Source organism: Larimichthys crocea, chromosome VII (genome assembly GCF_000972845.2).
Source record: "Larimichthys crocea isolate SSNF chromosome VII, L_crocea_2.0, whole genome shotgun sequence".
NCBI classification, from domain to species: Eukaryota; Metazoa; Chordata; class Actinopteri; family Sciaenidae; genus Larimichthys; species Larimichthys crocea.
In genome coordinates, this window is record NC_040017.1 from 10688580 (window position 1) to 10706631 (window position 18052).

Below are 18052 nucleotides of genomic sequence, written 5' to 3' on the forward strand. Positions count from 1 at the left end.
GGATCACTCTTTGCAGCTGTGACACTGGTGTTTACCTTGAAATGACTGTCAAGCATTTACTGTTCCAGGCCTTTTGACATAGGTCAGGGTGAATTTGATATAGAACTATTTCTTGATAATTTAGTGCATGTCAGCGTAAATGTGGTGGTATAATTGTGTGTGTGTGTGTGTGTGTGTGTGTGTGTGTGTGTGTGTGTGTGCGTGTGTGTTGGCATTTCCTGTCATCATTAGAAGTGACATAAAAGCTTCTCCATATCAAAGCATCATCTGTTCACCCACTGTGCGTGTGTGTGTGTGTGCGCGCATGTGAGCGAGTTAAAAGACTGTTTTGAGCAACACCATGGCACGGACATTCAAAGCTAAAAGCTATTTCGCTTTGGCCAAAAAGGAGCGCAGACAGGACGTAACACACCTGCACTCAAAGACAGACATGAACACACACTTACTCATACCCAGTCTGTATGTTCAGCTCTCCCAATTTTAAAAGCTGAAAACACATTTGAGGTCTTGTCAAAGACTGGGCTTTAAACTGTTTAAATAGATCAGTCATCAATTAATCATTATCCTTTACTGAATATGTTCTGTGTGTGTGTGCGTGCGTGTGTGTGTGTGTGTGTGTGTGTGTGTGTGTGAGAGAGACACCTGCCTGCATATATTTTGTTTACAAGTTATCTGGTAACCATGTCAGCGATGCCATAACAATGATTGTGATCATCAAAACAGCACACATGCACAGACACATACGTGTACAAAATACAGGCAACAGTCATATCATATTATTGCTAACTCAATTAACTAGAAGAAGATGAAAATACATTCGTCTTCCAGCTTGTCAATTTCTTAATTCAAATGCATAAAAGTCTAGCTGTGTTTCATTTCTGTGTATAGGTTGCTATGCTACTGCTGTTGATTACCAAATAAACTTTGTCATTCTGTGTGTGTGTGTGTGTGTTCTTGACACACTGCCAGGCGTGCATTAATATCATTGTTTTTGTTTATCTTGTTGTCATGAGCCCCACAGTGAAGTTGAGCCACCATTAGCACTGAATAGAGGTCATCTTCTGCCACGAAGAGGAGTTCTCCTCCGATGCGAGTGAAATACACAAAAGACAGACACAGCAGGGTGTGTGTGTGTGTGTGTGCGTGTGTGTGTGTGTGTGTTTGATGTGGTAACGTGAACTTGGAGTTGGATCTCTGCTAATACCTCGCATGCTGGCTTTGAGGTCTGTTTGACTCTGTACGCAGAAGATTTGACATATTACCTTACCAGCACACACACACACGTACAGAGAGGGAGAGAGACTATACTGATTTGTGTATTGTTTCTGTGGTTGCTAGTGGAAACCAGGAATTGAAATAAAACCACATGACTACATACATAGCTAATTTGCCATAAAGTACTTCCTTGTTACAAATGGATGCCTTTCTATTTGCCATCCATCATTTGTCTCTCCCTCACTCCCACTCTCCCACCTGCACCTCGTCTCACCACCGTTACAACCCAGCCCCAGGTGTGTGAGGGAGGGTGTGTGTATGTGTGTGTGCTCTTACACATTTTTATGATTCATTTTTCATAACTGCCAAATAAAATTTTTGTTACCGAGCACAATAGTGATTATCTTATCCTTTGCAGGTGTTCACAAGTGTGCACACACAGACGCACAAATGCACACACACTCAGGTACAGGCGCAAACATACTCACACCCAGACACGCTGTTTTGGATCAAGACTGAGAGCAGCCACGGGGAAGCAAGCAGAGCGTATCAAATTGCCAGACACTTCTCTCAACAGCATAAGCATGCGCACAAGTTACATGATATGTTTCAACCTGTCTCCAGTGAGATGAGCGCTGTCTGTCCATACATGTTTAGCAGTTTCTTCTATCAAGGGGTAGATTTTACCCTTTATCATCATATCATTTTGATTCAGTAGATTAACTAATTGAACTACTTATCTAAATATAGAGACAGAAAGCGAAGGCGTACCAGATGGGTGTATCTGGGAAGGTTCAAAATGATGACAAAGAATAAAGCTATGCCGAGCTTGGCAGGGTTGGAGTTTGTAAGTTTTTTTTATCGATACCAAATCCAGTATATAATCCACTTTTCAAAGTCTGAATCCATTTGAATCCCTCTGTCAGATTTAATTAGAATGAACTTTTTTAAAGTTCACAAGTAACTGAACTCTGTAATCACCTTTTGTTTGGCTACAAAGGCAAAAACAGCCCTGAGTGGCAGACTTCTTAATGTTCACAGCCTGTAGCTACAACCTGAAAATGAGGTGAAGAGCATATCGTCTGAAAAGCTGATTAAATACATTTGACACTCGTAAGTGACAGGTGTTTCCGAGTGAAGCAAAAGCAGCGCGACAGCAGTGTGACAGCAACAGCGGCAGCGGCTTTGGTTGTGTATCGATTAAAATGAAAGCATATCTGTTCCTGTAACACGAGCATGACGTGGACGTCATAATGAAGCCTTCTGTGCAGACTAGGGTGTTGCTTTGCTCAGGAATCTGGGAGTAGTCATGGCCTCTTACCTAAACTTCAGCTACCTAAAAATATGACAACGATAAGTGAGCGTCATGTCTACAGATTACATATTAGAAAAAAAACGAATACATGCATTCATCATCAGTAAATCAGATTACTGTCTGATTCTGTCTGGTTCCTGGATTTAGAAAAAAAAAAAGCCAGCATCCTGATAAAGAGAGTAAAAACACATGACCTGCTTATACAATATGAAACAGTCAGACCTCTTACAGTAGGTCTTTTGTACATTGTGGTATTAATTAAAAACTGGTAAATAAGGTAACTCTAACATGGTCATGGTCGACATGTGTCTATTTCTTTTTCCCTGCTTCTTCATTTCTCTTTGACAGATTCAAATATCTCCAGCTCATCTGTGTTTGAACTCGTCTAGCAGGTGACATTTTAACATCAGGTTTAATTGCACGCTGCTACATCGCTACCCTTCTCGGTTTGCTTTCCTCTGTCACGCACACTGTCACACATTCATGCCATGAACACACGCACCGTCTGACAGGTGACATTTTAATCAGGTTTGGTTTGTATGGCGTGTGTGTTGTTATCGAGTTAGCAGGCAGGCTCTCCGACCACACACAACCGTGTCAGCAAAGAAGCGGCTCAAGTCGGGATTGAGGAAGAAAGAAATGGCATGTCAAGAGAAGAAGAGGAAAACCTGTGTGTGGGGGTTCGGTTTGTAGTCAAATGAGCTCATGAAAAACTGGCTTGAGTCCAAAAAGAGTATCAGAAAGGCCACAACCTTTGTTTAATTACCCGGCTGGCTAGAAACATTTACACCCATTGCTGTTTAAAAGTTATTGTCCTTTTAAACTATATAATTTCCCAACAAACAGCTGTATTAATTCTCTCAAGAGTGGGAGGGAGAGGCCGTCAATCATAAACACATCTCATGTAACAACCGAGTCATACTCCTGCTGCGTAGCCAGCCATTCAGAACATCCTCATTAACTCCCACTCTCATGCTATCTTTCTCCTTTTCTCTCTCCCACTTTCTTTTCACTTTTGATTCTGTTCATTACCACCTGTGTGAGTGACGGTGTACAACTGCAGCAAAGTGCTGGCAAATTGCTGGTGTGTGTGCTCAGGGATCAACAGAGAGTAAGAGAGGGAGGAAGAGACAAATGAGTTTGTAAAAAGGTGAAATGGTACAAGAATGAATTCTAATATACTCACAGATATATTCCATATTAGAACTCAGATCACCATGGAGATACATAAATAGACATACGGTAAATGATAAGAGCATCTAAGATGGCAGATAGAGACAGCAAGAGAGAGAGAGAAAGTTAAAGGAAGGCACCACAATAAAGAATCAAAGGAAGAAAGACTCCACTGCTGTTACTCTCACACATCACTGCACCGTGCATCATTATCTTTGACTGAACTTTGACCTCCTGACCTATGTTTGGCCCCAAGGCTCCAACTGTGTGTGTGTGTGTGTGTGTGTGTGTGTGTGTGTGTGTGTGTCTGTGTGTGTGTGTTTGCATTTGACACAATGAAGAGACAGTGTATGGGAGAGATAATCAGCTTACATTAGGGGATTGGCTCACCAGTCTACCATACACATAACAACATACGGACAACCTGAAACCCAGCAAGCCATATGAACATACCGGCTGTGGTCTACACACACATACACACACACACACACACACACACACACATAGGCTGCAAAAATTAAAGCACACACCACTTCATGCTGGATGTTTAAGCCTGGCTTTGCCATTTATGTACTGTAATCTCTAATCTCTTCCTATATATTGCCCACTCAAATAAAATGACAGAGTTTACATGAAGTATACTATTTAGTGAATGAAGACTGCTTAGGCCTGATCTCCACTAGTCTACACTCCTGCCCGTTTCCTTTAATTAGCTCACCGAGCATATAGACCGGCCACTTTGCCTCAGTCAATTCTCTGCAAGGTTGTTTATTGTACTTTTGTCCGGCCAGATGATTTAGCAGTCTAATAACCACTACAGGAGGAGAGACTCAAAATGAGCTAGGAGGGTACACACTAAATCTTTATAAATATTTATGTGTATCAAACGTTGTTTCAGGCAAAGTAGCTGAAAAAAACGGTTTCCAACTGAACTGATGAACCCCTCTTTTATTCTGTTTGTCCACAACACCCTTGACTATGATCTATTTGTGGTGTACACTGGGCACTTGCGAGTGAAGCTGCAGGTGTGCGTGCATAGTTGCATACGTTTGTGTGAATAAGATCTCAGAATGGTGTCATTGTTTTATATTACAACAGGACAGTCTTTAGATGTTTCGGGCTGTTCATGGTATTCTCGTGAGTCATAGCATGCGAGCATTTCATTACATATTTTCCAGAAACTTCACTTCTGCCTTTGATGGCTGTTTGATTACAGACATCTGCTATTTGATTACCAACACTTTAAAGCTGATGTAAGTGACACGACGGGAGTCTTCAACACCTGTGTGCATGTGTGTGCTTGTGTGTGTGTGTGTGTGTGTGTGTGAACACCATATGTCATTTAATGTGGGTAGCTGCGCACGAGCGTGCACACACGCTGACATATTTTCGACGTGTGCATGACGTATACCTCTCTGAAACTGGGAGTGCTAAATGTTAAAAGAAAAACACAAGAAATGTGAAGCATCATCCTAATATAAACAGATACCTATTTCAACTTATTTATGAGATCATTTTTGGTCGATGGAGTGAGTTATACTCATATTTTAAGTCTGCCATGTGGAGTGATGCAAACAAGCTAGGATTATTTTTGGTCCACCTAACACCTCCACACATCCTGATACTCAAACAAAGTCGGGCCCCCTCATGTATCGTTTCTGGTAACACTGATCCAAAGTGAATCACAGCAATGAGGTCTAATTCTGTTACATTTATACTAAATATAAGCATGAGAGTCAAATCCCTGATTAAAAAAAAAAGAGGAGGATGGTTGTCAAACACAAACACACTATTTCCTCCCATATTAAGTCAGGCCCTGTTAAAAGTGTGTATGCGGATGTTTGTTCTTGAGCAAAACAATTCCAGCAGCCAGTGAGCAAACCTAATAAATATTGTAGAATACTCTTGTTTCACGGAAATCAAATCAAATCGACCTTTATATCCATTTCCCCCCTTTTTTACATACTGGGTGATGAAGGTGTTTAAGATGACAGTGGTATATAAAATTATACAGCAAGGTTTGTGTCATGGATGCACATGCACACACCAGATAGTGGGATACATCTGATTGGGTCTGAGAGTGTGTTTGTGTTTTCGTGCTGACAGGATGACTCACAGGATAATTGCCCACATGAAGCCTGGTATTAGAGATCATTTCACACCAGGGACGGGAAGCACAGACAAACACATACAAACCTCACCTCTGTTCCAGCTGTTGGAGGTATTTTCTCAGCTCATCTAAATTTTTATTGGCCTTTTGAAGTGCGTCACTGAGAACTTTCTCCCTCTCCTCGGCACTCCTCTCCAGCTCCTCTCTCTGCTTCGTCAGTCTCTCTGCCTCTAGGTCGCCCATCTCTCTTCTAAGTTGTCTTTCTTTTTCTTCACCGATTCTTTGATACTCCTCCTTCATCTCGCTCCTCTTCCTCTCATTCTTTTCTTCAAACTCCTCTCTCAGAGCTCTCTCTGTGTCTTTGCTCCTCTCTTCCAGCTCTTCCCTTGTGCTTTTTTCTTTCTCCTCTGCTTGTCTCTGCACTTCCATGCGCAGCGCCCTCTCCCACTCTAGCCTACCCAGCTCCAGTGCCTCTCGCCAGGCCTTCTCCCTCTGGGCGGTCTCTCTCAGTTCCTGGAGCTCAGCCTCCAACTGAGCCACACGGGTGTTGAGCTGATGGAACTCGTGGAAAATGAGGTAGCTTACGCCACAGTAACGACACACCGTCTCACTGCGCTCCATCTGAGGAGAATAAACACACAAACGGGGGAAATTATGATAATGAAAAGCATTAATTTAATAATACAAACTATTTACAAAACTTATGAAGTATCCTTAAATAGCTGGCTTAATTATTATGGCAAGTAACTTCACAAAGCAACATTCCCCTAAGGACAGCTCTAAAATTCAAAGACACTATAAATCAGCTCAGTGTTCGTCAGGACTGCGTGGGTGTAGTTTGATCAGATTTCAGTGACTTGGCGTCATAAGTATATTCTCACAACAGTCATCTCATTCTTACTCATATGTTGCTTAATTTCAATTAGTGCACGTAAGTATATGACGATGATGATGATGATTCATAAAAGATGTACCTTTCAGTACCTTGAAAACAGGCCAAGATAAGGTCATATTTTTTAAAAAGGTGAAACCCTTCACTGTTGTTGTTCTTTTTTGTGTAATGATGCAGAACTAATGAAACAAACTACTCTGAAACTGAATGGATAGTTAACACATGACTGTAGGATTACATCATGTGTTTCTATTTTATCCAATACTTTATTTTTAGTTAGATTAATGAGTATGTGTAAAATATATGCATGCATGGAAACATTTATTTGTCATAGTGTATGATAGTTTACTATTGAAGCCTGATGAGTCAAATCTTTATCACAGACAGACATTTTTTTTGTACACCAGTGAGTAAGTTATATGACTAACAGGTCTGTGTCCTAATTATGTGAGTAATATCAGTAATTGTGTTGAATATTACATAAATGATTGTATATATAAAATATAATCCATGCATAAATGAATAAATATAAAAACAGCTTTTTTCGGGGGCAGTGAAATTGAGGATGAGTCTAGAAATAGCATTCAGTTTTTACATGGTTTACTGCATGAAGCTTTTACAACTGAAATATCAAAGCTGTCTATAAAAACATTTAGTGAGTGACAACGACAGGCTCCATTATCCACCGAAATCTGTTGCAGCCGCTGGTGTCAAAAATATCTTATTATCTGTCAGCAGTTCAAAGCAAAGGCACACAGATACTCTAATCCCTCCTTCAGATATTGTTTTTACTGCTGTCTCTAAGAAAAAAAACGCATCTCCCAAAATGATCTTTCTTTCTCTGTGTGTGTCAGTGTGTCAGCTTTCATCTCCGTGATGATATGTGGCAGAAAGGCAGCTGAAATCTGGATGACATAGTGACAGTACCCATGTCAGAAAGCTCCGAATAGACTGCTACACGATGTAAACAAGGTGAAAGAAACTCGCAAACAAAGCTTGGGAAAACAACGTGGGAACGGATCGTTTAATTGCTGCTGTCAAGTCACAGAGGTCATATGACATCTGAGGTTTCGACTGTGGCGTGCACATTTTTGCCTCAGCTTGATTTTGATTCTGCTGTGACCTTTGCTCCTGTGCTCCACATTCAGACCAACCTTGTTTAATGAGCATATCTCTTAAACAGTAATTCATGTGGACATTCATGCTTCAAAAATGAACTAATTTGTTTTGATGACCCCGTGACCCTTCCTTTTCCTCCCGGGCCTACAGCACCATGGACTGATGGTAGCGGTAGTTTATGTGGAGTTTTTGATTGGACTCCACTTTGATTGGATTGGTGCTGTATAACTCGTCCTTTTATGTAGGATGAGATCGAAAAGCTGAAAGTAGAGGAAAGAGAAAATGCACCAAGGTCACATTTATTACGTTTACTCCCTCAGGACAATTCAAATAGTGTCACACACTATAAATTTTCATTAGCTTTCTATTCAAATGGAAAGCTGATGAATGCAAATGAGTGTACTTCCATCAGCTGGCTCCAACAAATAGGCTTCTCCAGATGTAATACATGTAAATAAAACATGTAAATATACAACTATTTTGTGATATTGAACATACATTAAGAGATTAACTACAGTACAGCTAAGCACTGAGATATGTATTCAGATATCTTTCAAATAGTTTCACTGTCTCATCCTTTGTGGGGATCTGCGCCTACAAACAGGTCAGAACAAATGCTAAAAGCCTATAAGCTGAAAAGACTGCAAAGTCAAAGGACAGAGATCTAAAGAATGACAGACAATGCTTGAAAGTCTTTTTTTTTTAATGATCACTGTCCTTCCTTCTCTCCTGTTTCCTTATTCTTTATAGTAAGAATTCAAAAAGAATGACAGGGTGTCGAGACAGACAACACACAATCACACACGGCAACACTTGAAAGTGCTTTTGACGTGACAAAAGATTGACAGGTGAAGCATCTCTCTCTCTCTGTTCCCACCTATCACAGTGCTTCCTTGCTCTGTGTTAGCATCTTGTCTCTCCATGTCAAGCCAAGGTGCAGATTCTGTCTGCCTCAAGTCTTGAGGACAACGGGAGTCTGTCTTCTAGCAGCCATCACACTTTAGAAGACGAGAACTGAACTCACAGCAAATGCTGAGGTACAAGTGGAGAAGACTTTCTACATAATAACAAGATTAAATGTCTACAACCATGCTAGCAGTCATATTTATCATGTTCACCATCTCATTTTAGCAGCACGCACAAAATGCAAGCTACAGCTGGGGATGTTATCTATTCAAGAGTTGTTGAGACAAAAAACACAAAAACTCAAGCCAAACTCGAGGCGGCAAGAGAAAAAAAAAAATCAGGTCATCACTAAAATCATAAAAAGCTAAAAATGTCTAGATATTAATTAAATTATTCTAGATATTAATTAAGACACGTGTTAAGAAGAGTTTCCACACTTTACTGTACACATGGAAAATGCCGTCGCCAAAATCCAAATACTGTAACATGAGAAACCCAGAAAGAGTACAAAAGCAACAAGTTAAGAACATCAATGAGAAAAACAATTAACAAGAGCAAAGAAATGATCAGAAAGTGCAGAAAATACAACCACTGCACTCCTAGAAATCCAGATTTCACACATGGTCCTAATAATGTATAACAGTATGGCACTTCCTGAGACTCTTTGCAGGGCTCCTTATGTATTTGGATGTTTGTTTATTAAAGCTTTAAACATTAAAGGTGTGCTCCTGATGTTCTCACCATAAGGTGTTGCACGCATTTATGCTGACGAAGATCTAGAGACAGGCAGAAGAGAAAATGAAAACAGAGAGGACAGAAAAGGAGAGGAGGAAGTGCATTAGAGTGGGTGGAAAGAAAGCTCCACAACATGACAATGTACTACATTGTGTTGCTGCAGAATGCACTCTGGAGAATATGGGCTATTATCTGTTTGCAATGCGAGTTTGTGTGTGTGTGTGTGTGTGTGTGTGTGTGTGTGTGTGTGTGAGAGAGAGAGAGAGAGAGAGAGAGAGAGAGAGACACACACACACACACACACACAGTAAGTGCGTGCAAGTGTGAGCAATATTTGGGACTGGGGCTCAGGGGGGTTTAGTGTTTACTGTGCAGATGTCCTCATAGTTCCTGCAGGCAAAAACTACTGTGTGTGTGTGTGTGTGTGTGTGTGTTGTATTTCATCCAAAAATGCTTATGCATGTACATTTCTGTGTGTGCATTTCTGTGTGTGTGTGTGTGGTGGTGGTTCTTTATGCAAGTGATGTAGTCATGAAGACCGACAACAAGGGGGGCAATACACAGTGTTAAAGAGACCCGAGGGCTGAATCGTGCCTTAGCTATGGCTACACAGACACATGCACACAAACACACACACACAGCTTTCTAACACTTGCAGCACAAAGCACATTCGAAAGCACATTTCCGCGCACACAGGAGCAGATGAAAGGCACAGACAAAAACCCAAAGACACACCGACTAACAAACAGACACACGCATTAAAACCCACATAGATACAAGCACAAGCATGTACACGTCTACGAACAAAAGACACAGACGTAGACAGACGCATACAAAGGCAAATTTGCTCACATAAGTATCTTCAGGCAGACAGACTCTTAACACACACACACACACACACACACACACACACACACACACATTCCCTTAGGGTAGAATGTCTGCATCACCAGTGGGGTTGTGTGCTCCCGTGACTGAGCTCGGCCCCACGGGGAGACCCCTTGCCCTGGGCACTGACACGTTCACTTAGCACTCAAACCAAACCAAAAAACTAACCCCTCCATACGTTTCACACACACACACACACACAGACACGACTACAACCACACACAGGCTTGCAAAAAAGCACCTGAGAGGAAAAGGGAGAGACAAGGACGGTTTGAATGAAACAAGGAAGTGATAGAAAAAGAGAGGAAGAATGAGGCAGAGGAGGAAAAAGGTCTTGTTGTCCTTTGGATGTTTCACGCCAGCAGCCAAACTATGCTTCTCTTCAACACACCGAACCTCTTTGTCCTCTAGCGCACACAACACTTGTATGGCTCCCCTTGTGTCCCTCCTATCTCTCTTTCATTCTGTCTGTTGATTGACTCCATTAGCATGCTGGCCTGCTGCCAAAAGTGGTTTAAAACATTACATTTCGAGACACGTGCAGCTCTTGAACGCACACCACATTGGTTTAATTCATCCACTGAATGATTATTCTATTATATATAGAGTTAATAAATATCTATTACAAAAGAGCTTATTATAAAGTCAACAGAATGTATGTAATTATGCAAAACATGCATAATGCCTCAGGGTACATCAGCGATGCAGTGCCTATGACGTGTGTGTGTCTGTCTCAACCTTCAGATAATAGCCTCTTACTGTAAGTGAACCTCCAGCATGTGTCTACACCTAACAGGTACCAAGACTGCTGTCTGCGTCTGTGTTTTGTGACTTGGACCACCTCCACAGTGCATGTTATCACCACAATGCCTCCGTGCTCCATCAATTAAACATTAGGGCTATTACCTCTTGCCTGAAACATTTAGGAGGGGTGGAGTGGTGCCGGTGGGGGCGACAAGATGGGGGTATTCTGTCGGTGGTTGGTGTCTTGCCAGCATAAAAAACATGATTAATTTACGTGATGCCTTTTTAACTCCCCGACTGTCCACTTGTGTGCTCGTTGTCTCATGTTCTGAGGTTGAAGATGCAAACAAGACGCATAAGATAATCGAATTTTTCCAAATTTGATAACCTCTCTCCTAAATCCTAATGACCTCATCGCATCATTTTCTCCTTCTCCTTCCTAAACAACTGCCCCTTCCATCCCTGTCCTCCTCCTCATCTTCCTGCTCCTCTCCCACGTCCACCTCCATCAGCCACAGCTGTCGTGACCCATCTGGCTCATCAAAACAGCAGAATAAGGTCAGTGTCACGGACCTGCCACACAGGAAAACACACAGGACTGAATCAGTTTTCACATCCAACTTAATTACAAATGAAATGGGTGTGACACATAACAATGTGATGGCAAACAAACAAAACAAAATACACAAGTACATATTTGTCTCTGATTTGCATTCATCAGATAAGTAGTTGGCCAAGGTTTTTCATAAAGATGTGACAGCATCCAGGCTATACAAAGGAGAGTATCGTAGACAACAAGTCCCAACAGATTTTCACAAACAGACAGACTAAACAATTTATTTTCTCTAATCCACAACACTTGAAGAACCAGAAAACCCTGGTGTCATTTTGGAAAGTAGGGAGGTTAGGAAAACTACAACCCCCACTCACAAACCCAGTCAAAGAAATACTGTGAGGCACAATTCAGTCACAGTGAAATCTGATTAGAGATGTTATGGAGGGGTATAAGGCACTTAGACATTTTTTGTGTGTGTGTGTGTCTGGAGGATTAGAGGCATTTGGATTAGGTTTAATCAAGTGATATGATGATGGGCGGCGGATTTAGAGGGGGGAAAAACAAAAAGGCGGCAGTGCTCGCGTCATACCTGGACTCTTCTAAACTCTTTCCTTTTCAAACTCTCTCTCCCTCTCTGTCAACCAAACAAACGCTTTCTCCTTTCTATCTGCTTAGCTGGCACTTCATCGCGCTTCTCTCTGAACTCGCAGACGATAGATCACGCAAGCATTTAAGAAGGGATTAACTAGTTAAGGGTCTTATCCATGTTTTTTTCCCCCCCTAATTTTCCTAAATTATTTTCCTTTTTGGGCTGTGAGTGTGCGTGAGAGCTTGCCGGTGTGTGTGTGTCCCACTAAAAACATAGTCCAGCTGTGCTCTTGTCTTCGCGTGTCAAAACGAGAATGTTTTTGTGAGCTTTTGTCACTTCGAGTGAGTGTGTGAGCGCTTTATTTTATTTTTTTCCCCTCTTTGCTTTATGGTTTTTTTGTGTATTGCCAGTACGTGCGTGAATATTTCTGGTCATACGTGCACACATAGCCACGTATGTATGTGTGCTCTCGTGTTTGTGTGTGTGTGTGTGTGTGTGTGATCGAGACAGCACTTCGTGACTGCGGCTTTGTTGATTTTTTGCGACGATAAAGACCCCCTGTGGTGCTCAGTGTAGCGAGAGCCAACACTGAGATTCCACTCATCTGGACCCCATGGCGCAGCACACATCACATGGCAAGTGTGTATATGTGTGTAGATGTGGGCATGTGTGTGAATATTTGTGCGAATGTGTAAGTTCTTTGACCACAGCGCAGTGTGTGTGTGAATGAATTATGTTTCTATGTCTGTTTATCTGGGTGCGTGTCTGTGTGTGAGTGCATCTGGGTGTGTGTGTGTGTGTGTGTGGAGGAGGGAAAAGGGAGGGGGACTATGGCGGTCACAAGGGATAGAGGGAAGTGCAGAGGGGGGGCAGAGGCGTGCGAGTAGGAAAGAGGAGAGAAGGGAGGGGGCAGACAGATCAGGGGCATACTGTAATGTGGATTGGATGAATCAAAGTGTGTGAGATAGCCAGTGTCTGGCTTGTGTGTGTAGAGTAGCACAGAGGAATCCACAGTCAATCACACACATACACACACAGATGTGTGCATGCAGAGGGCCTGAGGTTAAAATGATCAGAAACAGTCACAGGAAAGTCAGCAGAGCAGACAAAGTGCAGGAAGGAGGGGTGACTGGACCATGGCTGTGCTGAAAAAATTTTAGGGAGAATATTATAGTGAGGGCTTGGCGGTCGGGGCGGGGGGGGGGGGGGGGGGGGGTTATAATCCAGGGTTGCATGTTTGTCTGGCTGACTGGCTGTCCTCCCATTTGCTTATCTTCTCCTTCCTTGCCTTCCCCTCCCCGTCTGCCTGGCCGCTTACCTCACTTACTCCTTTGCGTGGAAGCAGGGAAAGGGCAGTGGCAGGGAAAGAATCACCTATGGCTGCCACGACCGGCACTTGGCCACGCATCACATCACATCTAAACACAGGGCGAAGCACAGCACGGCATGGCACAGCACGGCACGCACAAACAACAAACAAGTAGCCTGAGGAGTAGGCAGTAGGCAGAAGATTGCCTGTGCCCATTTTGTTCTGTATGTGTGATCTCGAGGTCTTAAGGTATTTGCTCAAAGTTACCTATGCACATCTCCGGAACTGACTAGTGACAGCACCCACTGCAACTGGACAGCTTTTCACACTCAAGTGTCAGGTGCACTGGAAAGTGACGCCTCATTTAACCACCGAGAGCAACACCAAGAATACCGCAGTATCAGATGATGTGTGGGTGCCCAAGGAAATTGAGAAGCAGCGCTGTAGTCAAAAGGCTGCAGTGTAGTACACCTCACGTCTGTCCTAATGATCCATTTCAATTGTTACCTTCACTTTTGGGATGCTGTAGAGGTTTGAAATGTGTTAGACTGAATCTGACTCTAATACCTGCTTGAATTTTGCTCCTCTGCAGACATAAAACAGTTCACTAGTGGTGATGTGGAGGTGGTACCACCCGCTCTTCAAACTTAGCTTAGGTATAACTTCGTGTTAACAAAGTGGGGAGTTAACGGTCGCTAAATGAAAACTGGTCTCTCCACACAAACCTCGTCTTACATAGAGATGAGATGTTTAAATATTTACGTCTACTAATTGCCATACGCGGCAGCTGCATAGCTAACTGAGCAAACTGACAAAACTGACGTCAGCTGTAAGACTCGTTTAGACAGAAGCATAAAAACACACGTCTAACTTGACAGTTCATCAAGCAGCTTTTTAATAACCATGTATACTGTGGATTCAATTTCACATAAATAACACAACATACTGCATGAATAGTATGCATTGTCGGATTCGGATACGGATTGTCAGTTGGGTTTAATAAACCATTTGACTTCCGCCTCTATGTGAACTGTGGATGTATTAAGGAGAGCTAGCCTCGGAGGCTAGGCTTCATTTATTATTATGGAAGATGCTCATTGAAGCTAAGAGCACTACAGACTTCAGCCACTGAATTCTTGTTCAGTCCTTTGCTAAATTGAATACGGCTAAAATGATTTAATCGTAGACACTTGATGATGTAAAGTGGACCGAATAGATCCTTAAAAGAGTCATTTCGCTTAGAATAAATGTATCCACTGTTTAACAGTGGCTTCTTTCACAATTTATGATTATTGGAAAAAGTATTTCCTGGCTCCTGTGTATCATATGATGGGCGTTATTACTGTCACTACACGGTTTGGCCACCGTGTCAAATTGTATTCAAAGCCCAGCGCTCTTCTTGGGGGTTTGATGTTAACAGCTTGAGTTGACTTCCTGTTTATGTTGTTAAATGCTTTTGAATGAACGGATCTACTAATGTTTGCTGGTAATTGATTTACGCATTGCTAAAGTCTTTGGCTAGTAGCTAAAACATTCCTTCCGTTTTAAAGATGCAACCCAGTTTATTAAATCACAAGTCTATAAGCAGAGGTTAGTCTTCAGGGCTTACAATGTTACAGTGGCTCTTTAACAACTGAATGACAATATAAAGTGTTCAGTGCTGGGAATTTAAACTGCCCTGATCATTTTAACCTGGACTGTTTGCTTAATAGACTCGAATACGCTCCATACTAGACCAGCAAAACAAGAGAAACACTGTATTATAATTTAATGACTCTCTCTCCTTCTCAGGGCTCAGGATTGAAACACAGACTGAGTGCAGACATGAGAGGTGAGCGCAGGACAGCAGGGAGGAGAGAAGGGGGGAGTATAGTCTGTTACATTAATCAGAGTTAGCAGACAACACATGTGCTTCCGTTAGCCCCACTAGATCACGCATGACAACACACGGCTCGGCACGACATGGCACGGCACGGTAAGCCAAGAGAGAGGCCAAGGGAGGTAACGCCGGCTGAAATGTGTGTTTGTGTCTGCCTGCCTTGTCTATCTGGGTGTGTTCTACTTTCCGTGATTGTCCAGTTTGTCAATGAACCCCCTTTCATTTCGAACATTTATCCTGCTTCTCTGTTTTTCATTTGCAGTTCAAACCAACGGAATGACATTCTGTCCGACTAAATGACAGTCAATGGAGCGAAGCAAAATGTAGCCTCATTTAACCTTCCTGAGCAAGAGAAAACAAGTGCTGCTGCCTGTGGTGTTTAACTCTGTGCGAGCATACAAGTGTATTACGCAAAGCTTCAGGCACTTTTAAATGAACAGTTAAACGGAGAAAACCTAATTCAGTTTGACTGTACAAATAACTTAAGCTTTATGTCACCAAAGGTTCGGCGAGATGTTAAAGATGGGGGTTAAAGTTGATTTAATGTTACAAGAAAAGCCAAATCCTTTTGCACTGTTAAGTATAATCAGTCTGTAAGTGGTGTGTTTTACCTTTTCTCTCGTACCAACTTTTCTTCAACTTGCCTCAAATTCCACCTCAGTTTTTTGGGATTTACTTGACTTTCAACAGCACACAAACATGTCCGGACTGGCTGTATTCAGCTTTGAATATGCATAAGTGGTGAAGGCAGTAAGCACAATAGTGAAAAAGTGACATTCGCACCCCTTGTTGGGATATCAATGAGGAAATTCTTCCTCTTTTGACAGTGAATTGTTGTTAACTGTAGGGCTGTAAAAAAGAATTTGTGCAAAATCTTGCGTCTATAAAAGAAAGTCCTCACTCCCATCATTGAATGCTGTAGATATTTTTATGCTATCAAACTCAGTTGGAAGGTATCCTGACATGGCATTAACAGGTTTCACCACGCAACGATACGGATGCAACAAACAGTAGCAACACACTCACTAATTATAACTGGTGTAAAAGCCTAAACAGAATAAAAAAATCTCTATCACAAGCTCAATCCGAACAAACCTTCTCATAAACTGATCAAAACATTTTGTCCCATGTGAAGAATTTAACCTGATTACTTCCTGGCTGCCTTTTTTTCACGCTTCCCCTCCTTCTTGACATAAATGCATAGAGACGTTTCTCGGCTTTCAAAAAAAAAAAAAAAAAGGCGGCTTCCTCGTCAGACTGCACTCAGCGGTGAGTTTGTTTTTTATACAAACTCTTTAAGAACTGAACATTATCCAACGTCTAGACGGTTGGAAAATAAGAAATAACAACCCGTTCAAACGAGTTCACGGAAAATTGAACAAGGACATCACTTTTGCACACAGCTGTTCTGATTAAAAGCGTCAGCGCATGTAAACACCAGACTGTATTAGATCATCTCCCATGTAAACAGACGACCTGATCAAATCTTCAATCAAAAAGGAAAAACACGTGTATGTCAGCATTTTTATATTCAGAGATTGATTGCCTGAACACTTGGTTATAGTATATATTTAAACAAAACAAAAAAACTGTTATGCCAACTGCTTCATAAAAGCACCAGTGACCTTGTAATGACCTGTGGATTATCATGCAATATTGTCACTTTGGCTCCAGGCAATACCCGTGACAATATTGCACAATAATCCCCCTCCGCTGTCTCTCAGTCATTATTGCAGATCACCATTCACCTGATGAAAACTCCCCCACATCCCCTCCCTCTTAATCTCGCTCTCTCTTCCCCCAGATTTAAGAAAACAGACTGAAAAAGGACAGGAAAGGTGAGGAAGACTATGAAGAGGGAGGAGGAGGAGGAAGAGAGCAGGTCTGAAATACACTGATTGGAGGGAACAGACAGCGCATGCGTTGCCATTATCCAGTGACTTCCTGAGGTGTTATTGATGGGATAATCTATCCATTATTTAAGGAAAGGAAAACTGAGAGAGGACAAAGAACGAAAAGGAGAGATGTGTAGGACAGTGCAGCTCACTGGGATATGAGGCTCGTCTCTCACCTCTTTTCCTGTAGAAGACTTTGCCATGCTCACATTAAAAATAGATGGATGGAGGGAGGGAGAAGGAGGGAAAGAGCAGTTCAGAGCCCTAAGTTGGACAGTCAAGAAGCATGGAAAGTCACAACTTTGACTTAGATCTTTATGTTGAAACAAATAAAAGGAGAGAAATGTTTTTTTTTTTGGACTACTTCAACATCTAAGTCTCCTGTGAGGTCTCCAAAAAGAACAGACTGCAGATTATATGGAGACATTTTAGCTTTCTGTTCTCTGCTGCCCGGTCTCCGCAGCAATATTGTTATGACAAATTGCTTTGCAGAGACTTTTACAAAGAAAGAGATGAAAGGGACTGTTTCCCTCAAGTGAGTGGAGAAGGACTTTAGGTCAAGTTCAAGCAGATTTGTAAAGCACCATTTTATATGCAGCTAAAAGTACTTTACAGAGACACAGTTATGGTCCAAGAAATGGGCAGATCATTTTAGAATATGTTCTTTTTCCACCCATACACTGAAACAAACGACTCATACTCCAAAAAATGGAGGACTTCCATTGAT

The 18052-nt window shown here is 42.0% G+C and overlaps 1 protein-coding gene across 5 annotated transcripts in view; it reads right to left on the reverse strand.

Moving 5' to 3' along the window:
- The window catches only part of lekr1 (Leucine-, glutamate- and lysine-rich protein 1), a 72320-nt gene that overhangs the window by 46316 nt on the left and 7952 nt on the right, over positions 1–18052 (reverse strand). For 2 of the 5 annotated variants that reach the window (XM_019278971.2, XM_019278970.2), the window contains exon 3: positions 5905–6434. In XM_019278971.2, the coding sequence (XP_019134516.2) occupies positions 5905–6434 (530 nt within the window). Of the gene's footprint in view, positions 1–5904; positions 6435–8701; positions 11671–18052 lie in introns of all 5 variants that reach the window. The other 3 variants (XM_027280795.1, XM_027280794.1, XM_027280793.1) reach the window with 3 other exon arrangements.